General features: G+C 39.3%; 1 protein-coding gene across 2 annotated transcripts; it reads left to right on the top strand.

Moving 5' to 3' along the window:
- Positions 1 to 9,746: 9,746 nt before the first annotated feature.
- Positions 9,747 to 18,047, top strand: frs3 (fibroblast growth factor receptor substrate 3). 2 transcript variants are annotated; one of them, XM_080891849.1, is made up of 7 exons: positions 9,747 to 10,012; positions 11,274 to 11,399; positions 11,475 to 11,563; positions 11,720 to 11,906; positions 12,986 to 13,147; positions 14,538 to 14,659; positions 14,742 to 18,047. In XM_080891849.1, the coding sequence occupies exons 3-7, from the start codon at positions 11,498 to 11,500 to the stop codon at positions 16,044 to 16,046; spliced, it is 1,842 nt and encodes a 613-aa protein (XP_080747975.1). In that variant the 5' UTR covers positions 9,747 to 10,012; positions 11,274 to 11,399; positions 11,475 to 11,497; the 3' UTR covers positions 16,047 to 18,047. The 2 variants fall into 2 exon arrangements, with proteins under 2 accessions (XP_080747975.1, XP_080747976.1); XM_080891850.1 differs by lacking the exon at positions 9,747 to 10,012 and adding an exon at positions 10,024 to 10,437.
- The last annotated feature ends 6,580 nt before the right edge of the window (positions 18,048 to 24,627 follow it).

The following is a 24,627-nucleotide window of genomic DNA, read 5'->3' as shown; positions in this document are numbered from 1 at the left end:
TTTTGGAAAGCCTGTTTATTTCCCCTTAAATGGTTCCAGATGTAAGGAGTTTATTTATTTGTAAATAACTATATTTGTGGGTTGAGCAGCAGATCTGAATATGTGCTACATCACTCAGTTGGCATCTGCTTACGTTGCTTGGGTTGTATTTATTCTTTTAAACATCATCTTAAGACTAATTTATTTAGACTAGCTTTTAATTAGATGTGTGCTGCGTGTTTAATTGTACTGTTTTATGTTTATCTGTTTTATATTATTGTGAAGCACTTTGTGGTTTTTATCCTGTGAAGAGTGCTATATAAATCAATAAAGTAAAGTAGCTTCAAGCATGCCACGTTTGACTGATCTGGATAGGGCCTGTGCCATGGGGCAACTTGAAGTTGAAGAAACCAAGTTGCTGCATTATTTGGACTGAACTGCACACAGCCAATCGCCATTCTCAAAGGGCTGCCAGGAGGCCTGTCATGACTGCTCTTCATCCTCAGGCCTGTTTGCATTGGTCTTGCAACATGTGCAGTAGAACCTAAACAAGTAGAGGAACATTACGTTCAGTGATGAGTCCAGATTCTGCCTACGGCAGCTGGATTGTATGGTCAAAGTGTGAGGAAGATGCAAAAAACACTATGCTGGTTGCTCCCCCGATAAGGTAGCAGCTTTTGATCTCCTCTACTGGAAAATTATTGGAGGCAATCTTGATACAGAGATATCAAGATAAGATTCTGCAACCAGTGGTAAACCCATATTACCACAATCTGAGAGACTATCGCCAGAATTTGGGAGTGGAGAGAATAGAAGCTGACTTGCAATAAATACTGGTGGAAGAATGGGATATCATCCCACAGCAGTGTGTGACCGAGCTGTTGACCAGCATGAGGAAAGGGGTCTGGCTGTCTGTGTCTGTGTATGGTTGTTCCACATGCTACCCTGATTGTTAAATAAATAAATCGTTAAATTGCCAACATGTCTTGTTTCTTAAGACTTAAATCATCCAATCAAATAAACCTTTTACGGACTTTTTTCAGTTTTAGTCCTTTTAGACATCAGTACTGCTTTGATGTTGTAGCTCATATCCATTTAAATCTTATTTAATCAATAGACACTTTACAATTAAGCTGGGAGACACATCATCCTGACATACTGCACTCTCAGGTGGAGTCCTTCAGGGGTCCATTCTTGGCCCACTCATTTTTTTTTTAAACTTAAATACCTCCTCTAAAGGCCTTATTGGACTAGGTAGCACTTCATAATAATGTCACACTATTAAGCATTAGTAAGGTAAGGTATTAGCTAATTATCATATCATTAGCGTATTATAATTACTCCTTAGTGTGTCATTTATAAATACAGATATCCCAGCTTCTCTGAAATTGAGGTTGTATTTAAAAAGAATGCCTGAATTTCTTTACATGAAAACCGCACACATCATAATCATACCAATAATGACTTAAACAGGGCTTTAACTATAGAAACAGTAGAAGAGTACTGCATCACTGCACACACCATCTTCAAGACACAACCCAACAAGTTAACTGTGCATACACTAACTGCATGCATAAACAGTGTTTTCACAGACAAAGTGTGTGCAATAGTAACTTAAAACTTACAGTGTGTACAAATGCATCTGCATGATTATTTATTTCATGTTTGGCTCGTGGCTCAAAGCTTCATTCTCTGGTATTTATAGCCCAGTTTAGCACACTGTCTTTAAAAAGTTGTACTGTTAAAATGACTCAGACCGCATTCTTTGGGTAAGAAGATACACATAAATCTGATTTTTATGAAAAGGGAACTTAATGAGCAGAAATCATGAGTTGTACACCCCTGGGTATTTTTATTTTGGCATTTGAGTGAGTTTGATTATTAATACATTTCAAAAATTGGCATGTAGTTTCCTGTGAGCAAAGCAGACGTGAGATTGTGTGCTGTAAGTTGTAGATGTGTAAACATGTAAAGTAATTATTTCTGAAAATCTGTTTTTCCATGGCTTATGATATAGATGGCTTTACTGAAAAGTCATTAGTCTGTGACTGTCCTGGATACTCCGAAATTCTGACTCGCACTCCCCATTCATGCAAAATGAGTTGAAACTGGTGACTGAGCCAATACAGTCATCAGAAAAGAATTTACTGAGGTCACAGAGCCAAGTTCTTGTGTAATTTGGCACAGATAAGACAAAGAAGCAACATTGTCTAATTACTTGTGGCCTGAGTTCGACCTAATGCATGAATAAATGTTTGACTTTCTGTATTCTATACATAAACGTAACGTCTATATTTATTGTTAATGTGTGGTTTTATTCAAACTGTCAATCACTTTGTTACTGTGTGTTTTTAAAAAGTGCTATACAAACCAAAGTTATGATTATTATTGTTACCATTATTATTAAAGTGGTGAGGTAAAAGGACTGGACTGCATATGAGTGAAAAAGCAGACAAAATCCCCCAAAAACTTTGAAGACCTTCAGAAAACTACTTCAGAGATGCTGATAAGTTGATTTTGTCATCTTTGAACAGAGAGCAGTGGTCAACCAGTTTTATAAGCAACTACAACCTGCTGCATGAAAGTTTTAACTATTCTAATAGATTTTTTAAAACATTTTTGTTGTTGTTGAATTATTCCTTAAAATAACAGCAAATTTAGAGACTAAAACAGCCGCTTAGTCGTCAGCATAGGTTAAGAATTTTTTTTTCTTATGGAGGAGGAGAGAAAGAAAAAAAACCCAAATACAAACACACACGTACATACTAACAGTCAAAAGTTTGGACACCTTCTCATTTGATGGTTTTTCTTTATTTTTCCAACTTTCTACACACATACAGAAGACATCAAATATATGAAGCAAGATATATGGAAATGTGTAGCAAAGACAAATTTGATAAATAACGTGCTACAAACCCTTGGCCATCTCTCAATGAGCTTCATGTTATTGTCACCTGAAATGGTTTTCACTTCACAGGTGTGCCTTGTCAGAGTTTATTTGTGGAATTTCTTGCCTTCTTGGAGACCTGTGCTTTGGTCTGATGAGTCCAAATTTGAGATCTTTGCTTCCACCCACCGTGTCTTTGTGCTTGAACGGATGGTCTCTACACGTATGGTTGCCAGCGTGAAGCATGGAAGAGGAGGTGTGATGGTGTAAGGGTGCTTTGCTGGTGACACTGTTGGGGATACACCACTACATCCTGCAGTTTGCAATGCACTTGATGATTTTCATCTGTGGAAACCCATTCCATGAAGCTCTCTACGCACTGTTCTTGAGTTAATCGGAAGGCCACATGAAGTTTGGATGACTGATTGTGGAAAGTTGGCGACCTCTGTGCACTATGTGTCTCAGCATTCCCTGACCCCACTCTGTAATTTTAGATGGCCTACCACTTCATGCTTGATGTTCCCAATCACTTCTACTTTGTTATAATACTACTAACAGTGTGGAATATTCAGTTGTGAGGAAATTCCATGACTGGACTTGTTGCAGAGGTGGCATCTTATCACAGTATCATGCTGGAATTCACTGAGCTCCTGGGAGCGATCCAGTCTTTCAAAAAGAATAGATCTATCTCACTTTCTTTATTTTTTTTTCCAACTTTGTTTTGTTGATTTCAACCATGACATACAAAGTTAGCAACAGCAAAGTCAATTTTGATTTCAGAACAATTGTATGTCCATCACACCCTCCAACCCCCCCATCCCGAATTCTCCCTCTTCCAGGTCCACACTAGACAAGACACCGCGAAGATCCAGTCGCCGCACATAAAAATATCTAAGCCACATCATCCAGTCACACACCCGTACACACATACCGCACACACAAAAGAAAATGAGTAACAAGCATAACAAAAACAAAAAAACAACTTTATAATGTTGCCTCTCTCAGTTCACTTCACTCTCAGGAAGTAAAGTAGTGGTGTCAACCAATACGAGAAATGATTTCCAGGTTTTGTTAAATTTCCTAATAGAACCTTTTAGTGAGAATCTAAGTTTTTCTAACTTTAAGTTAGTTAAAGAGTACTTCCTTCACCCAATGGTCATCAGTTGGGGGGTGGGGAAGCTTCCACTTCAACAGAATAAGCCTCCGAGCTAGTAGAGTGGTAAAGGCTAAGGCCTGTTTGATGGGGCTAAATACGTTTAAATTGGGGGGGAATGCCAAAAATTGCAGAGAGTTGGTTAGGAGGGACAGTCTGGCCATATGCTTGACTAAGTGTGTCGAAAATATCCCTCCAAAATGCACTTAGTTTAGAACAAGACCAAAACATGTGGACATGGTTTGCAGGTGATAGTCCACATCTGTTACAGGCATCACTAATGGTTCCATAGATTTTAGATAATTTTGCGTTTGTATAATGTACTTTATAGACCACCTTGCACTGAATCAAAGCATGATGGGCACAAATTAAGGACGAGTGAATCAATTTTAAAGCAGAATCCCACTGCTGTTCTGGCAGGGTTGTCTGTAACTCTTCCTCCCATCTCAGCTTAGTAGGAGAAATAGATTTGGAAACAAATGTATCTAGTATTTTATACAAGGCTGATATAAGTCTGTTTTCATGAGGGTTCGTCTGCAGGATGATATCCAGATTTTTTTCTGGAGGCCGATTGGGAAAATCAGGGAACTGTTCTTTTACAAAATCTCTAGCCTGAAGATGACGAAAAAATTGGAATTAGGCAGGTCGTATTTAGATGATAGGTCAGAAAAGGATAGAAAGGTGTCATGACTGTACAAGTCCTTAACAGTCCTAAGTCCTTTATCTTTCCAAATTCTAAAGGCCGCGTCAGTGTTTGAAGGTACAAGATTGCAATTCTTTAGTAAAGGTGTTCGCAAAGACGGCCCAAGTAGCCCAAAGTATTTTCTGAACTGTTGCCAATAGTTGCCGTTCCTTAGCTATTTGATTCTCCCAAACAAGGGTTGGAGAGATGGGGAGTGGTGAGCTGAGCAGTGATGGGAATAACAGCGTTACTTTTTTCAGTAACGAGTAATCTAACTAATTACTATTCCTATCGTTACAATGCCGTTACAGTTACTAACAAGAAAACGCGGTCCGTTCAACAAACAGACGGTTGAAGCTGTGTTCAGCTTACCACATCTTATATCAGTTGCACGGAAGTAGCTGACTACGTAAGTAATCTGGACACTACCCGGTTGTTCAGTCTGACGTCACTAGCCATGTCTGGGCCTAAACTCCGCTGCAGGTCCATATATCAAACGATCACTATGGCATTACTGAGAGTTGAAAAACTGTCTAAAGTCTTTCATCTTTAATAAAATGATCAGCGTTCTGCTCTACCAGGTGTAACAATTGAGTTTAACATCCAGGCATCCATGAAAACGGAATTTATGACATTTAACGGAGTTAGAAGTTAGCAGGGAGTTAGCTCGCTAGCTTCTATCTAAATACAATATAGCATGTCCTGACTGCGGGGTTTTGGAAACAAATTAAAACGTACAGCTCTGCTATCACTTCCAGCATAAATGAAGACAGAAAACTAAACAGCAGTGACGGTTGTAGGGTTACTGAAGTTGGGCTAACTGGTATATAATGATGTGCTACGTGACCGCTAGCGACACAGCTATGTTAGCATAATATAAACAAGCTAACTTTTTTTCCACTCGATAAAAGTTAACGTGAGTGTTCTCGGTGGTCAGGAACAAATGTAATCGCATGGCAGGATGCTGTAAAAGGACCAAACTTCAGCCAGGAGAACAACTGAGATAATCCATCCACAATATGAGGTTAGTCATTCATATACTGCTGCATGGCTGGGCTGTAGTTACATCCTAAGGTTTTAAAAACGAAGCTTAAATAAATGATTAGCGGTAATAAAAGCCGAGGGAGGTCAACAGGGATTACTGACTGTTTTAGGAGCTTTTTGAGATTAAATAGAAGAAAATACATAACATTAAACATGTTAACAACACAAAAGCCATATTAAACGCAGACTACTTTAGACCCGGAAGTAGGATTCGTCGCGTCATCACTGAACAACCGGACAGCTTTAAGCAGCTACGCGCACTCCCGCGGACGGTAATCACAATCACCGTCTAGCACATACCTTCCCAAAGTGTGGGGCCCGCCTAGGGGGGGCGCAGAGCCATTGCAGGGGGGGGGGGAACAAAACGCTAGCACAGGGCGGCCACAGAAACACAAAGCATACAGGTAAAATAATCACACCGTGACGCCTTTGCCTTTGTAAATGGAGGGACAGTAACTCCATGTGTATATGTAAGCGTGTAATACCTGCAGAAAGTCAGATTAACAGCATTTCGTCTCTATCTGCTATTCTGCAATTCATCTCATGGAAAGAATAACGTGGCGCACAGCGTGACGTGAAAAAAGGCACTCACCTTTGACGTTGTGTGACGAACTCTGTATTCCTTGTCCACAGGAAAACGCAAAAAAGGAGTTTTAAAAAATCTCAGTTTTCGGTGATTCGAAACACCATTTACGTGTGGACGAAACAGCTGCGTATTAGTAGTTTATTTTCTTACTACCTGTAATTTATTGCAGATTACTTGTATTTGCTTAATTGTTTACTAAATGTTTGAGGTGTGAAATAAACCGCAATGGAGCAAAATAAGGGTGTGTGTGGTTGGAGTATGTGTGCGTGCGTGTGGTGCGCGCGCGCACGCACGCGCGGGAGGGGTTGGGGGGACGCGAACATTTTTCTTGTAAAACAAAGGAGGGCCCAGCAAAAAAAGTTTGGGAAAGCTAGTCTAGCACAACACCTGGAGCTAAGGGGGCAAAACAATGGCATGAGTGCTGCTGTTTCACTCAGGAAGAATAAAGTAGTCGTGGTAAGCCAATCACATGACCACTTAAAGACAAAGCAACAAGGTGATATATACCAGTTTTTAAATTGTGTTTATAGGCCACGTAAAACCAGAGTCATGATAAACAATATATACGCAGCATTTTTTCATCAATAGTTTTGTCACGTTTACTGTCTAAGGACAGCGCTAGCAAGCACTCTCTGCTTATGAGCCAAAAAACAAAAAAAAAAAAAAACTGGGAAGTTTTAGGAGTGACAGAGAGAGAGAGCGAGAAAGCAGAAAAAGAGAGAGAGCGAGTTTTGAGATGTGAGAGATTTGTGACGTTTAGCGTGTTTGGGCTGTGTAATTAATGTGTTGTTTTGTGTAGTTACTGTAGTGTGTAGTGTTGTGGATAGTTTTGTGTCGTGTGTCAGAACAATGAGGCGACTGCTGTCTCCAGGTAGGAAAAAGGAGTGATACACCTGCTGCTGTCAGACCTGCAGGTATCAGGCTGTGATGTTCTCCTTTATAGTGGACAGAAATTATTGTTTTGGAGTGGCACAAATAATTTGTGTGGCATCTTATTGAATGCAGAACAGCTGATTGTTCTGTAAATAGTTTGAAATGGTTATTTAAAAAAATCAAGGTAAAAGGTAAATGGATGCAAATAACTTTGTTGTTTGCAAAACTTGTGCATAGGATTTTAAAATTGACAAGTTATATTTGCATTTAAAGTTCTGAAATATGATTCATTAAACATGTTTGTGGTTGTTACAGTAAAAAATATAACTTTTCTACTCTGATTTTATGTTGTTTGTGTGATTTTAGATCAATTGGGTTAATACAGTATGTCAAAATGAAAATGTAACTGTAAATTCAGACACGTGAGGTTGTGTTGAAAAGAATGATACCAAACAAGGCAAAGTAAATCGTTTTTAAAGGTAAAATGTGGAGGGAAAATCAAAAGTAGTTAAAAATGGCCAATTATACCCTGGAGGGTTAAATTATTTTTTTTTTAAATAACAGATTAGTTAGTTTTCGAGTAATTAATTACTTTTAGAATATTGTAACTCAGTTACTAACTCAGTTACTTTTTTGAAGAAGTAACTAGTAACTATAATTAATTACTTTTTCAAAGTAACTTGCCCAACACTGGAGCTGAGTATTGATGATAGTAAGTAACACCTAGATGCTGTTTCCATTTGTACCCGGGCCGGTACGGGGAGGTCATTGTGAACCCAATGTAAGAGTTTTTGTATGTTAGCTGCCCAATAGTAGTGTCTAAAATTGGGCAGGCGAAGACCACCGTCATTGAATAGATTTACAAACTCTAGCTTGTTTCCCACCCCACATGAAATGTGACAGAATCTTTTCTAACTTATTGAAGAATGCTTTAGTAAGAAGAAGGGACATGTTGAAAAAGATACAAGAATTTGGGGAGGACATTCATCTTTATCAGATTAACTCTGACAATGGTAGTGAAGTCCAATGGTCACAGTCTTTCCCAACGTTTTCTAATAGGGATAGAAAATTCTCCCTCATCATTTTAGGTATAGAAGAAGAAATAAAAACCCACAGATATCCAAATCTGGTTTCTGTCCACTTAAAGCAGGGGTCCCCAATCCCAGTCCATGTGGGCCGGTGTCCCTGCAGGTTTTAGATGTGTCCTTGATCCATCACAGCTGATTTAAATGGATAAATTACCTTCTCAACATGTCTTGAAGTTCTCCAGAGGCCTGGTAATGAACTAATCATGTGATTCAGGTGTGTTGACCCAGGGTGAGATCTAAAACCTGCAGGGACAGCGGCCCTCGTGGACTGGGATTGGGGACCCCTGTTCTATAGTCTTGCTAATGACCTACTAGGTGTGTTGCAACAGGGACACATGGAAAAGTTGCAGGACAGCGGCCCTCGAGGACTGGAGTTTGAGACCCCTGCCATATAGTATAGCTGCCAATGGACAGATTCAAGGTTTCGATGGTTACAACCTTGTGCAGTAAAGAGGATGTTGTATTACAAGATACAATAAGCCAGCTGATCGAGTTGTTTCACTAACTCATCTACACAAGACATTTTGTATCGCAGCCATGGGAGCTGACTTGAACTGACAACTTCAATCTCCATGTTTCAACTTTATTGTCAAAATAATTTAGAGTTAAATCTCGTAATTATGACTTTATTCTCAAAATCAGTTGCACATTGATGATTTTTGATGGCTACAGTCTAATTGTTTTATATTTCAACTTTCCCTCATATATTGTCTTAAAAGTCTGATGGATGATTATAAAGAAATTAAAGTTTTCCCCACATGCAGCTGAAACAGTCATGCCTTGAAAACATGCTTTCTTCTCACATTCATCCAGGCTGCTAAATTCTTCTGCTCTGTGGTGCTTTGTAGTTTCTTTACCTTTTTGTCATCTCGCTTAGACGTCCTGTCTTTTTTTTTTTAAATTAAAGCAGACTTCAGCACTTCATCCTTTGTGATTGTAAATGCTTAAATAAAACAACTTGAAGAAACAGGTGTGACTCTCCTTTTCAACAATTTTAAGTACACATATATTTGTAAACTGTATACATACACAGCCTTCTGCTGCTTACATTCTTTCTATTTCATCTGTAAATATTTTGAACATCTTATATCTCTATTGTATTTCTTCTATTGTACCCATTGTAGTTCTTTATAGTTGTTTCTATTGCTTTTAAATAATCATTTATCCTATTTATGCATTTTAAGTGGATTTTTTCACAGCAAAGGAAGAATGTCATTGCACAGGGAAACAAATATCTTTACTCTGCATATGACAATAAAACTTTGATACACTAAATTATGTTTTTTTTCTTACGTGGCCCTCATTTAAAAGGTCCCCCCCCCCCCCCCCCCTTTTTTCCCTTGCCCCTCCTCTCCTTCGGCCAAAGCAGGCACACCTTTCCCTCCGTGGTCCTCCAGCGTTTCTTACCTTCTTGTCGCTGCTTTGAGCCTCGTTGTCTGGCTGTGAACTCTCACCCCAGCTGCTTGGGAAATGTCATACAGGCAGAGGCCCGTGCTGCAGTAGGGGGGCGTAATAGGAGGAAAAAATAACATTTTCACTGCTCTCACTGCATCTTTTTTTATTCGCGTCTCTGAGGTGCAAGTGCCACATCCCCGCTACCAACACCACCACCAGCAGCAGCAGCCGCCGATAACTAACCGCAGTCTCAATGCTCACCTCGCATTAGGACTGATATTTTAAAAAAAAAAAGAAAAGAAAAGAAAAAATCCGTGCCAGACATGTGAGTAGCAAACCATCGCTTGTCGCTCTCCACTTACCCGGTGATTGCTGTGCGCTCTCGCTATTGTATCCTCACACCAACGAGAACAGATGGTCATTGAACTGTGTCGTTGTGCTTTTGGTGTCACTGTGCTGTTTTCGTGGCTGCACGATCGCGTTTGCGGGGCAGGCGGCAGCCTCGCTGGCGGCTTGTTTTGGGCTCTGCGTCGGCTTGGCTAATTGAGCAACGAGGCTGTGATTTTTCGGCTGTAAATAGCTCAGTGGGAGGGAGACCCATTCATTCAGTGGCCGTGTGATAAGTGTGTGTGATGTAGCTATTAGCTCTTTAGCCCGCTTGCACTCATCCCCCCCCCCTTCCAAGGTAGCCGTGGATTTGGTGTGGAGACAAAACCAGCCTGGTGTTTCCAGTCAGATGCGGAGGCCCAGGTTAGAGCGCACATAATGCGGCGGTGTTGATGTGAAATGTGTTTTTGGCCCCTCTGAGGAGCACAAACTGAGCTGGAACTACAAAGCTGATGCAGATGCGTGCACGGGGACGCAGGGGATCATGCAGGAGGTCTCGTTATTCGCTTGTGATCTGGGATGTACTTCAGTGCAAGGAACTCCCTGTACTTTTTTTTTGACTGACTGTAGTATTCTTAAGTGTTCTGCGGGGTTTGTTTGGATTATTGCAACGATTCATTGGTGTACTTACTTCCTTTAAACGCCCCCCTTTTTTCTTTAAATCCCAAACTTCCACATTGGCATTACCGGAGCTGTCTATTTCCTCAATTCCTCTATTTCCCGCATTTGATTGGATGCTTTGGTTCTAGAAAGCTGGCATGATGAGTAGAAATATAACTGCAAGATACTGTGTTGCATTCTTAGGCTATAATTTGACTAATTAGGGTATTTACTCCATTATATATCTAGAAACACTACTGACATCCAGCCATTACACCGTCATCTCTAAACAGTCATGTTATTATTATTATTTTTAAATAACCTTAAGAATAAATAGTCTTATTACAGTTTTTGGTCCTCAAAGATTATAAAATAGCTACATGAAGTTCTGAATTTATTGCTTTTTGTAATTAAATTTGTCAGCATGTAATTGAAAGGTGATGGGAAACGTGCGGAGGAGGAGATGACATGCAACAGGTTCAGAGTTTTAAAACTCTGGGATGTTCACAATGACCAAACTCATGCTTTCCATATGGTTGAAGACAAGGTTCCTGCAATGATTTCCAACTCTTCTACTCCTCCGTCCCTCATGGTTTCAGGGGGAAGAACATTAATCCTCTTTGGAAGATGTCAATCCAGCAGACTAACTGGCTTGTGATGCCAATGCCCAGCAGAAGATCCTGGGACTGAGACGCGGATCCCTTTACACTGATGGCCTGGACTGAGTAAGTCATTCAGTGTTTGTTTATTTATTTTTATATGAGCGCTGTGTGTGATAGTGTTTGCTTCATCCGTGACAGGTTTCAGCTGGCCTGCTGAAGCTATGGGGAGCTGTTGGAGCTGTCTATACAGAGACCCCATCCGAGACAACCATCTCACCAAATTTAAGGTCAGGAATCCCCCAAAATCTTGTATATGTTTTTTTTTTTTTTTTTTTTTTTTTTTCCTCCTTACATAACAACTGTCCATTTGTGTCCATTTAAACTGTAGTAAACTGACGTGCCTTCCCCTTCACTTCACGTCATGCTGTTTCCGCCTCTGCTAGGTCACAAATGTAGACGATGAGGGCAACGAGCTGGGCTCTGGGATCATGGAGCTCACCCAAACTGAGCTCATTCTTCACACACGTAAGAGGGACGCCATCCGGTGGCCATATCTCTGCCTGCGTCGCTACGGCTATGACTCCAACCTGTTTTCTTTTGAGAGCGGCCGCCGCTGTCAGACCGGGCAGGGTGAGTAACATTTTCTCTGATTTTCTGCTTTGGTTACACGCCTGTAGAGTCGCTGTGGGAGTTGTTGTTGTTTTGTACGTCTTTTTGTACTAACCTAGGTTGTCCTTGTAGTATCTTTAGGTGTGGGCCACTTTGGGTAATTTGAAAGGATTCAAATGTAAGTCATGCAATCTGCTCCAATTCATTGAACACTCATCAAAGGATGACTTGGTGTGTGTGTGTGTGTGTGTGTGTGTGGGGGGGGGGGGTGTTTGTGAAATTAAATACAACTCTTATTTTAAAGGCAGTCAGAGGTGAGCTTGCGTGCTTACATTTGTGGAGAGCAGATTACTGTGTTCAAGAATTAGTTTGAAGAAAATCTGGAGCTTCAGGTGAAAAACAAAGCAGGGAGTTTTGACTTTTTCTCCTCAGCTCTGGACAAGAGCTGTGATGATCTGCGACACAGGAACTCAAATGGGACATAAACTGTTAACCGACGGCTATCCGTCGATGTCCACCCGACAGGAAAAAAATGTCAGTCTTTTGAAGCAAGTGATAGATGAAGTGACCGAAATTAATCCAGAAGTGAAACTGGTATTTTTGCATTGCACCACAAATCATGTGGTGTCATGTAAGTCGGTGCTAAATATTAACTGTAGTTGATGTAACTAAAATAATTAACTTGGTCGGACTTTGGCTTCACTGCTGGTCGAGCACTTCAAGTCCCTGCTGGGTTTTTTTTATTCTCCTCTCAAAGAGGAGAAGTTTACCCACATGATGAAACATGCTCAGAAGATGTTGGCTCTCTTTGGATCTACCTTCATATGTGAACAAACATTCTCAGTGAGGAAGTTAAACAAATCCATATACAGAACCTCTCTGTGGCCATTTCCACCTGAGGCACTGAACCTGACTTTAATGCAGTTGTTCAAGTCCCAAAACAAACCAGACTTCTCTCTCAGTGATCGAGAAAAAAGGAACCGACCACCTCTGTAATATGGCCGATGTCTCTTTCAAGTAAGAAGAGACCTTTGTACGTCCTAAACGTGTTGTCATTGTGCTCTGGGTTTTTTTTTTTTGTTTTTTTTTTTTAAAAATAGGAATCTTTGCATTCAAGTGTTCTCGGGCAGAAGAGATCTTTAATCTGCTCCAGGAGCTGATGCAGTGCAACAGCATCAACGTGGTGGAAGAGTCGATGATGATGAGTCGGAGCGGTCACACACCAGAGATGGACATGTCTCGCACACCACAGACACCCAACAGTGAGTCACACAACACCAAACGCGCACACAAACAAAAGGATGCACTTTGAGACTAATTGCAGATGTTAGATGCAGTAATCCGTCGCTAAATTTAGCAGAACTTCTACAAAAAAGGCTTTGCAACTTTATTTTGGAGTGTTTTTCTTAAGCTGATGAACTATTTTCCCACACACTTTCTCAGAGTGATGAGTCTATCACCATCTTTACTTCTGAATGACTCAGCCTCTTTAGGAAACTCTTTTTATACCAAGTCATGCTACCGAGCTGTTGCCAGTTAACCTATTAAACGGTTTCTTTGAGTCTTTGGTTGCCACTGTTTAAACAGTTCCTGGCATCAAAATGAGATGAAACGGCTGCCTGATAAGTTAAATGCCTAATCAGTGTGTGAGAAATGGAGGTTTCCATGTCACATTCTTCTAAATGACATATTAGACCTTTTCATTCTTGAAATGCTTAATCTTGAACTCATAATTGAAGAAAAGTTGTCAGTTTCTGGAGGAAAAACAAATGAGCCTCTTTTCCCCATTAGGAGTTTTATGAGACGCCTTTCAGGTTATGAAGTTTGCCCCAGTTTTGTCATATTTGTTTACAGTCTCTGCTACTTTAGTGAGAGGCAGGTAGCCTGTCCAGGGCCTAATAGCAAAGTGGAACGCTTACTGAGGAGCCTTTAGGTTAAAGAGCCCAAGATTTCCATTCAAAATCAGTGAACACCAAAACAGAGCCAGAAGAGAGTCAGTGTTGAGCAGTCATGTTGCTCATTAACGGTTGCATGTGTTAAAGAAGACAACAGTTTGGCAACAGGTTCACTATTTGAAGGTAAAATAGTTTCTACTGCCCCCAAGTGGCGACAACATCAATTGCTTCAGGTTTAACCAACAAATGCGTAGTGACATCTCATCTCATTTCACACTTTGAAGCGTAACACAGCCAGAAAGACTTGCTTTCATTATTACATTTACATTACTGTATTAGGAAAAGACACTACCATGTCAGCTAACTGAACCTCTGTAAATGCACTTCAAGCATTCCTTCAAGCACTTCAAATGGTCCTAAAAATGGATATCACTGTTATCCTCTTTGGCTGGAGGATAAAACAAAAAAAACAAAACATGAAAAATCAAAACATTGTCATATTTTATTTTTGATTGTGAAAGTGCTGCTGGTCTTAAAAGGTTTGCTTTGGTGAAGTTCCTTCTTCTTTGGTGATTTGTTATTCTTGTTGATATAATCCCTTTTTAATGTTGTGGGTTTTTTTTGTTTTTTGTTTGTTTGTTTTTTTATGTATCCACTGATTTACTGCAAAAAGGATTTTAAATAACACTTTAACATTTAATACTTTACGTAACAGCCTCACTTGATTTATTTATTTATTTTTCTTTACCTGTACCAGCTCCAGCATTTCCTATCCAGGCTTTTCCCAATGGATACCCTGGTTATCCAATCAGAGGAGATTCCTCTCAACCATCGATTGCTGATGATCATGGACATAGCCTCATGGGTTTGGAAGACCAGGTGAGACCTCTGAGTGCGCTTTTAACTGGACTTTAGCTGTGCTGTTTCGCCAATGTAACAAAGTCTTTATTTTCTCTTACAGACCCACACCTATGTAAATACTGTGAGCATGGAGGGGGATCTTTCCATGCGTCATTGTGTGCACTCTCTACCTGAGGTACGGCCTAGCACTTTTCCTGAAACAACACGGGGAGCCATGCCTGTAGGGGGCCAAGGAAATCCGCAGTCCAACCTGCGGTGCTGTCCCCTCGAGGAGCATAAAGATCCTCAGGTGTTCCTACAGACGTCCTCGCAGGAGGTCAAATTCATGCTGGGTCCCACTCCAGCGCAACGGCATCTGCTGGAGAGAGAGAGGGAGAGGCACGGGCACAATCCTCACAACCTTCAGCCAGTAGAGGGCGCAGCAAGCTCAGAGACGGAAGGAGACGAGCCCTCTATGCACCTGTGCAACTCTCACTCCTACCACCATTTCCATCATCACATGCACCGGCACCTGGGCCATGAGCACCAGGAGGGCTGCCAGAGTGGCGAGCTCACGTACGAGAATATCAACGGCCTGCGAAGTGGCCGTAAGCAGCGTCTGAGTCCCAGCAGCGTGTCGCAATCCGTAGGTTCAAGCAGCAGTAGCAGCACCGGGGACAGTCATTCTCACTCCCTCTTACACGGTCACGGGCCGACATCGCTACCCCCGCAGGGGTACTCCTGTGAGAGGGGCATGGGTGGAGCTCATCGTCGGACAGCTCTGCTTAACTACGAGAACTTACCTTCTCTGCCGCCGGTGTGGGAGTACAGCGCTCTCCAGCGGGATGATGAGCAGGAAGAGGAAGACGATGATCAGGATGATGAGGAATATGAAGAAGAAGAGGAAGATTTTGATGAGTACGAATTCTCAGAAGGCCCCGGGACACCCAATGGTTACCATCAAGACGGCCGGGGCATACACAGAGACGCCCTGCAGAACTATGTCAACACAGAGCAGGTTCAGCCTCCCCGGCTTCGACACGCCTGCCCCCCGCATCCACGGCCGTGTCACCCAGACAGAGGGGGGCGAATATTTAGCTTTGATTTCCGCAGACGATCGAGGTCAGGGGTTGGAGGTTGTGAGCACAGCCACATGCCTCCTTCGCGGCAGCTGAATTACATCCAGGTGGACCTGGAAGGAGAGCCTCCCTGCCAAGCCCTCAGCAGCGGGGGTGCCCAGACCCAGCCACAGCACCAGCGCCTACCACCCAAAAAATGTGGTCCGCAGGCACCCCGGCGCAGCGAATGCTACGCAGTCATTGACCTAAAGAAGACCGCTGCCATGTCCAACCTGCAGAAAGCTCTGCCCAGGGATGATGGGACTTCCAGAAAGACTCGCCACAACAGCACAGACCTGCCTCTGTAAATGGTGTTCGAACTGAGAAGGAGCAATGAAGACAGATGAAGGCTTATCCTCATCTTAGCACACTGGACCCTTCACTGTCATCCATCCATTCAACTGTCGGGCTGATCAGTACAGTACAGGTACCTAATTAGAAACTTACTGAAACCTAACTGTGCATATACAAGCAAAAGAGAAATCTCTGAGGAGAATTTGCCATTTTATTTTGTGTTGTCAGATATTTGGTGTAAAGCTCTCTGGAGAAATCTGCATTTTTTTTGTTGCAGATAATTGCTGGATATTTGAATATTATTATATCTAACCATAAAGTCACATATGTGTATGTAAAATATATGTATATTTGACTTTTGGCTTAGTTTGGCCGAGAGTTTAGCAGAGAGTTATACGTAGAAGCAGTCGTTGCCATAATGTTTTAGTGCAAATCTTTTAAAACCATCCACACTCATAAATGTTGTTGCTCCTATCATATAGTTTGCCAAACACTTTGAGTGTCAGAGTTATGAACCTCATCTCCGAAATTATGTTGTTAGCATGAAGGATGGTAATGGTTCCTCCCAGATACTGGTCAATGTTCATACCTCATCAAAAGCACTTAAATCTAATGTTGTGGCTAGTAGAAGAGACCATTATTTGTTACTGTATGCCTATAGAGCATTTTGCACACAATCCTATGGAATTGTATTTCATCTTTTTTTTTTTTTTTTTTTTTCCTTTTTTAAGGAGTTATTTAGTTCAGTCCTAGCTTAAAAAAAATGATGGCTTAAACAAATCGAAGAGAATGTGATATTTGAAGAAATATACTAAACTAAATGATGGTGAAAGTAGCACACATGCATTAAATGAGCTTTAGCTCCCTCCTGTCAACATGCAGCAATTGAAAAAGTAGCATATCAACTTTGATCACACCTCCTGCTTATCATCTCAAACCTGCAGGAGGTTCACGCTTGTCACGTTGCACTTTTGACCCTGGGCCGCTGAAACGCTCTTTGTCACCACTCCCGCGCCACTGGAGCCACAGGTTGTGTCCTTTTACCAAAAACAGGGGTTCAAATATTTCCCAGAGATAATAATGTAGATAGTTTATTTAAATGTTCTTGAAAGAGATGCTGATAACCTCAAATCGTGGCATTAAGCTATAACCTCACACAAAATGTTGTCAGTTATCAGGTACGGATGTTCTGTTTGAAAAGGGTTGTCGCAAAATCATCCACTGAAGATTTTTGTGAGAGAAATTGTCAACCAATTAACAGATATTTATTTATTTATTTATTTATTTCACTTTAATTTATTCTCTCTCTCTCTTTTTTTGTTTTGTTTTGTTTTCCACGTGACGACCAGCGTTTTGTAGTCCAGTTGGTAATATGGAGACCAAAGTTTCACCTCAGATTACCACTGGACACTGATGTATTACTGTTATAACTGTGCTTAATTATATTTTAAACAAAAGAAAGACTGTATTTATATTTTAAGTGCCAAAACTTAATTCCAAACTGTACGATGAATAAAATCAAATGTGCCATTTGGGTTGGTAGAAATCTATAGGACAGAAAGGCATAAGAGGAGAACAGTCAGAAGACAAAAAGGAAAAAAGAAAATCCTGCTTTTTAAGGATAACACAAGCTAAAATAATAAAATCTGCACATTCCACCTCATCCACATCGACAGCCATTTCGAAGGGGCATATAAGAATGGTAATCTTGTGGTCTGATAATCACTGTTAGGGTGGTTTTTATGCTGCTACTTGTACATACTGACAGTAGCCCATGTAAGCTACATGAAAAAAAATGTGATGTCAGATCCTTATCATATCGTTGATAGAAGTAGCATTGTTGTGTTCTCCTGAGATTTTTTGTTTTGTTTTGTTTTCTCAGAGCTGTAGAAATGTCACGTACCATTTAATTGAATGTTTTATTTGACCAATATTTCATGTAATCGAGATTGTTTTCTGATTAACTAACTGTCTGGTATGGGGAGAGTTAATGGAAGCACACAGATCTCTTTCTTTGTTCTTTTTTTTTTTTTTTTTTTTTTTTTTTTTTTTTTAAATGAGCGTTCACATCAGGGTGATGTTTTCAGCCTATAAAGGAAGGCCAGATGTTCTATGTTTACACATGTGCGGGCCTTCAGATGCAGATGTATTGTGGCATTAAGCTGAAGTTGGTCTTTTTTTTTTTTTTTTTTTTTTCACGCATTTTTCTAAGCATTTCCATTAAATGAGACAAAAATGTATTTTTTTAACATCTGTGCATGAATTGAAGTATTCAAGCTGAGTGGAAACAACCTTTTAAAATGTGTTAAGAATAAACCAATTTATTGGTGTGCAGATGTTATCGGACGATATTAGCTGTTTGCTGATATATTAGTGTTAGGGTTTATAATTTTCAATAAATAAAAATTAAAAAGGTAGAGAAGAGACAAAAAAAAACCACCCTTCAACCATGCTGTTGATGTTGCATGGTTTGTCCAACAGAGGGCACTCAACAGCAACAAAACAACCAGCTGATCCAAACAGAGTTGGCCAGAGTGTAAAGTCATAAATAAATAACAAGAAAAAAAAATGCTGGGTAATTCTTTTTGTTTAATGTGCCTGAAAGAGAGAAAACAAAATAAATGTTTATATTGCAGTATTGGATATTAGTATCTTAAAAATTTGTAAGGACTCTTATGTGCTTACGTGAAGCTGAAACCTAAAACCTAAATTCTTCTGTTCCCTGAAACTATATATTATCATATTTCAATTCCCACTTCAGATATTTTCCTCAAATAGAAAAACAAAACTGTGTGAACCATTATAGATGTAAAATTTTGAATTATTGCTCAAATATTGTTGTACTACTGTTACTTTCAAGATAAAGTAGTAAATGTTCAGATTTTCTAAAATTTGATAATATGTAACCAGCAAGTTTTTTTTTTTTTTTTTTTTATAAAAATATTTTTGCCCTAATTACTTATTTAAAATCTTCAGATAATTAGTTAAAAGATGGCTACCAATATTAAAAAAAATCTGCTACTAATGTTTTATTTTAAGTGATCAAAAGGATTTTACAACAACAAATGTTATCTATCATTTTTTTAACAATCCATTTAAAACTACAAACATTAAACCTGAAACTGTGAAACTCTCAAATGATTGACAAAGCAGTTAATCAGCTTTCATTGTAGTAAAATAAGTGTAACTTAGCTTCCTAACTTTACATAAAAGTTGCTTGTTGTTTTTGATTTTGTTCTTTGACAAAAAAACACGTTAACTCTCCTATTTATAAAGGGAAAAAAAAAAAAAAAGACCAACTTGTAGCTGCCGTTTTTGCTAGATTTGTGAGGACATTGTTGTGATACATCAGAGGGATGTTTACATTTTTTGCAATAATATGTAATTCATTGTTTTGCCAATCCAAATTGGACCAATATTTGAAGATTATTGAAATGTATAGTCTAAAGAAGTGTGGTCTTAATGTATTTAATCATGTTTGTCTATGAATCTTATTATTTGAGATACAATGTTCATTTGTCAGCCTCAGTAGAGTGAATTTAACTTTAAAAAGAAAAATGTTTTCTTGACTGTCAGTTAGCTCAACATGAACAGTGCCATATATTATGTTACCATTGCCAATACTTCAGAGTTTATTGCATTACATTTTTCAAAGCTGTGGTGATGTATCATAAACGACTCCGTAAGTCAATCATTCATTTTCTCAGAATAATGTTACGTGTGGTTTTATAGGTGTTATAAAATTCTGCACCATTACCGTGATTGCCACTGTTTATTGATTAATAATCAATGACGTTTAAGTAATTGTTTTTCAAATCATTCAGCTTCAAAATACTCGCTGCTGAGGTCAAACGAACTCGGGGGCCATAAGATAACGGCACCCACCTCATTACTCACTGTGATTGGCCTGGTGCCGATGCTATCTCAAGCATTTACTTTTCATAAACTTTAGTATTTATGCCTAAGGCATGATTCACACAGGTGTCTATGAGGTTGTCAGTGTGGTGTGGTTGTTTCTGCTTGTGCAATCTGCAGGGCAAGTGGCAACGAGTCCTCCCATTAGGTTCCCCAAAACAGCATTTATTTGAAGGGGTTGTTTTAAAATAAAAGTCAAAATAAAAATAATATATATTCTTTGTGTTTACTGTGAAAGCGTAATTGCATACCTTATCCATTAAAAAATAAAATCTTGTTGTGCCTTGCATTTTCAAGCTGAAGAAATATCTTTACTGCCATTGATTGTAGCATCCTGATGGAGAAAAGAAAGTCAGCACCTCTTGAAGGTTTGGAGACAGAAAGCAAAATAGCCTTTTAGTCTTTTGTGTTGTACTTTGTAGTCAATCCTGATGGTCAATCACTGTATTTTTTTTCCCTCTTTATTTTTCTTAAATGAAGTTTGTTAAAAGAGAAGTTTGGCATTTTCGGAAAAATGAATATTTGCTTTCTTACTAAGAGTTAGATTGATGCCACAGACACTTATGTGATGTGAAAGATGTAGACATAGGTTTGTGAAGCCCTGGTTTGAAGCCTCAATTTTAGCATGTCATCTGCTGCCATGATGGGTTTTTTTATTTGGCACATTTTGAACAGAGGGTGACATGCTAATTTATCAGCTAACGCTGGCAATCTTGGGTAACTTGGAGAGCACATTGGTGTTAAGTAACATAACACTAAAATACTAAAAGAAAATTAAAAAAAAAAAATAGAATTTCATTTTGTTTTTGTTTTTTTTAAATACTATTTTACTGTTTAATTATTTGAAAAAGCATAGGGGAAGGCTAGTAGACAGCTAATGCTAGCAGCCACTTGTGTTGGTAGGCTAACTACCTTTTAAAATGCTGTTATAAAAATATTCATAACTCACCACTTTAGAGTTGTTATGAAGTGATAAATTGATTCATTTTTATTTTATTTTAGTTTACACGGTTTAAAAATGCTTATTTATCCTGAATGACTTGCCAGTTCAGCAGCTTTATATGTGTTAAAATGATAAGGTTTATCATGCTCCCACCTAGCTTAGCTCAACTTGACTTAGAGACTGAAAAGCATCCTATCTTTATTTGCAGGCGCTCTGCTTGTCAAAGTCCTGCTCAGCTGATTTTGTGTTTTTAAAGCCAAATGAATATAAAAATGGACGTTCAGGAGCAAAGAGGAGTACTGTCAGTGAAGTTAAGCTATCTAGAATGACTACTGTACATAAGAAGCATACTGTGGTAGTATTATGAATCGTTTCTGTCTGACAAAATGTTTAAGTTTGAAACACGTGGATAAAATGTCTATTTTTAATCTTTTCTGAAGGTGTCATTATAGTTGAAGAAAAGAGACATACGCTTGATTAATTTCTGAGACTTCTCGGAGAAATCCAGTTTGCCAGCTCAAGTTTGGGTATTAAAATGTGAATTCACATTATTAACAGCATTGTTAAATTTTTTTATTTTATTTAAATTTGATTATTTTATTTGTTAAGCACTGTAGTTAAAATAGAAATTGCCGAGGCTCAGAGGTGTTGCTTGGCAGATTCCACTACCTTTGGACTTAAACAGGGCAGCTGCTTCAAGTAGCTGACAATCTTCACGCTGAACTAGCAGTCTGCAAGTGGCAGCTTTATATTTACTGTAAAGACATGAGATTGGTGGTGTTCTCATCCAACTCTTGAAGGCAGATAAAGCATTTTTCCTAAAAATGTGGGACCATTCTTTTAAGTTGTTGAAATTGAATCTGAATATTTCAGTTTTTATTTGAGCCAACTTGAGACGCACAGTGATTTGTAAAAGTCTGAGCAGTGAAAAAGCCAAACTCAGTATGACTGGAAAGGTGTGAATCATGACTAGTGTGTTGTGCAGCATGCATCGTCGATTATAAGTAAAGATTATTGTCTTTGTCATCTAACCGTCAGGTGACTGATTTCCCATCAGCTGCAGCTTCTGTAGGTATAGCTGAATGAGGAAATAAAACATCATTTTTGTTGTTTGTTTGTTTTTTAATTTTTTTTTTTTGGGGGGGGGGTTGTATATGAATCATGTGTTGGGTTTAAAGAATACAGTGGGAACAGAAAGGCCAGCAGTTATACATCACATCGTCTTCATCAGTGCTTTCCATGAATATTCATAAAAATGGCATATTGTAACACCTCAACTTCTCGTTCATGCTACAAGATCTTTGTCAAAAATATAGAAAAGCATCAGAAAACTGTAATATCATTATTGTTATTATTATTATTATTGTGTATTTTTATTTTTATTTTAAATCTGGTTTGTTTTCGTCCGGGTGTAATTGCCACCGGGGGTGATGTACATGTACGGGTCTGAGCTGTACATTTTTTTTGTGACTGATTTGTGTATTTACATACAGTTTGGGCTAACTTTGTGACTATTATATGAATTTATGAATTGAATGAGTGCCAAATATGCTTGAGCATGACAAAATCTGGGACCTGCAAGGAGCTGCAGGCACTCTGACTCATCAGAGTGATGCCTGAGTGACTCACTGCTGTTGTAGACTCTCCTTGAGTTTTGAATGCACAGCTGAAGGTTTAATCATGCTTAATATTTTTTATGAAAATGAGGGGGGGGACTTCTTTATGTTTTGGTCTCAGTTTGAAAAACTTTCTTCAGATATTTGTTGTACGTTTCTGTGTCCAATCATGGCTTATTAATGAATATGCAGTGATGGTCTTATCATGCTGCCATTAGAGGTGATTATAAAAAGCTTCATTTGTTGAGATGTCAAAAAAGTCATTTTGGGTCATTTTCATTCTTAAATCATTCCACACAGAGACGCGTTGTATGTTATCTAAACTCCTCTTCATCCCAAAAATAAGGTGAGCCTGACATCTGGTGAATTTTACCCTGAATTTTATCAAATATAGAGTGTGGATTTGTCCAAAATGTAAAAGTAAATGTAATTCTAATAATAAAATGAAGCTATGGAAAAAAACAAACAAACAAAAAAAACTCCGCTGTGCACTAAATGGTGTCTGTTTTTTCTTCATGTCGACATATCAGTAGCAAAGCTTTTTCCCCTCCAGGATCATGTGCCTCGTTGTTCTTACATTATGGCATTTACTGAATTTTTTTTTTTTTTTTTACAATCAGAGTTTAAGAATTAAAGAAAAGTGGGGAAGATGTGATTAACGTCATAAGAAACCTGATAACTTTAAGAAGAGAAAAGCTTTGTTCCACAAGCATGTGAAACTGTCCTTATGAAATGCCTGTAATACAATACCCAAAGCGCTGCATTGAAGATCATTCATCCTCAGGCACGGAAGCTAAGAGGTGAGCTGACAGGAATGCCTTTAGTCAACGGAGATGAGTGATGTTAAATGTATGAAGGCCATCTCAAGCAGAACGAGTAGCTCAATGTCCTGCACAAGAGGATTTATTTACTCTTCAAATTGTGGATTAACCAACAATGAAATAGTGATTTTTATTCCAGATTTATTTTTGCAGCTCAATATTAACATCTTTTAAGCACTTCTCTCTCTGTGCTGGTAATTATATGTACAGAGAACGTGGTTCATGTGAGCATTCGATTTACACCAAAATGTAAATATATTCTTTAAAGCCTTGTGTTCATATAATTGTCTGGTTATTCTATCAGAAAGTAACAAAGCACCACTTTACTGGGAGGCTCGGTGGCTTTAGCTAAAGTGATTAATAAGAGAACATCAGTAGATGTACAATGGCCTTTCACTGTGTCTTGAAACTCATGCTGCTGTTTGTTGCTTGGGTGTCTGATTTCTATGTGAGCATAGAACCTGAAATACCAGAAATGTAATTGGCTGTCTGTGATTTCACTAGAAACACTTGAGCTCATAATTGAACAACAGCCAGAGGGATTGTTTCACATGCATTCAAACCTGCAAGCAGCAACTGTGCATTTAAAGGTCAAAGACACAAAGTTTGGTGGATTTATACAGGAGTTACTGCATACCAGCCATACACACACTCATTTTTAGCAGCAGGGGAATTTCACACCTCACAGTGTGCACCTGTCTTCCATTGTATGAAAATAGCAGTCACAATCCCCCACTCAAATCCTAAATGCAGTGCTCTGGTGACTATTTATTATTTGTCATAGTAAATGAGCCCTGCACTAGTTGGATTAAAACAACACTTTTTGCCCCCCTGGTGGTCCTCCTTGGGTCCTCGTACTCTGGGCCCTCTGGATGTCTGGGACCTGGATCTCCTCCATACCTGCTTCATGTCCTAGGGGACGGGGCTATGGCTCCCCACACTCACTAGCAGATCATTACATGGAGAAACCTTTTGAATACAAGTGTGCTGATCCACACAGGTGTTCACAGACACAAACTACAGCTTTCTTGGCTGCTGCCTCAAAGCACATTGTGCCCTGTCGATCTTGCGTGCTGCACAGTAACATGTAATATTTAGTATCTACTTTTATCTCTCCTGTTAGCTAGTTTATTGTGATGGTGTTGTATTTATTATGTTGCTCTTTCTTTGTTTGTTTTTCTTTTTTTTCTTCCCCTCTTTCTCACCATCTCTTCCCCCCTCTATTTTTTTCTCTTCCTCTTTCTTTCATTCTTTCTCCCTGTCCTATCCCCCAGTCATGTCTGTCCCGTCTGTAACAACC

Source organism: Rhamphochromis sp. 'chilingali' (assembly GCF_963969265.1).
Source record: "Rhamphochromis sp. 'chilingali' genome assembly, chromosome: 9".
Taxonomy (NCBI): Eukaryota; Metazoa; Chordata; class Actinopteri; order Cichliformes; family Cichlidae; genus Rhamphochromis; species Rhamphochromis sp. 'chilingali'.
This window is presented reverse-complemented; position numbering and strand designations above follow the sequence as displayed.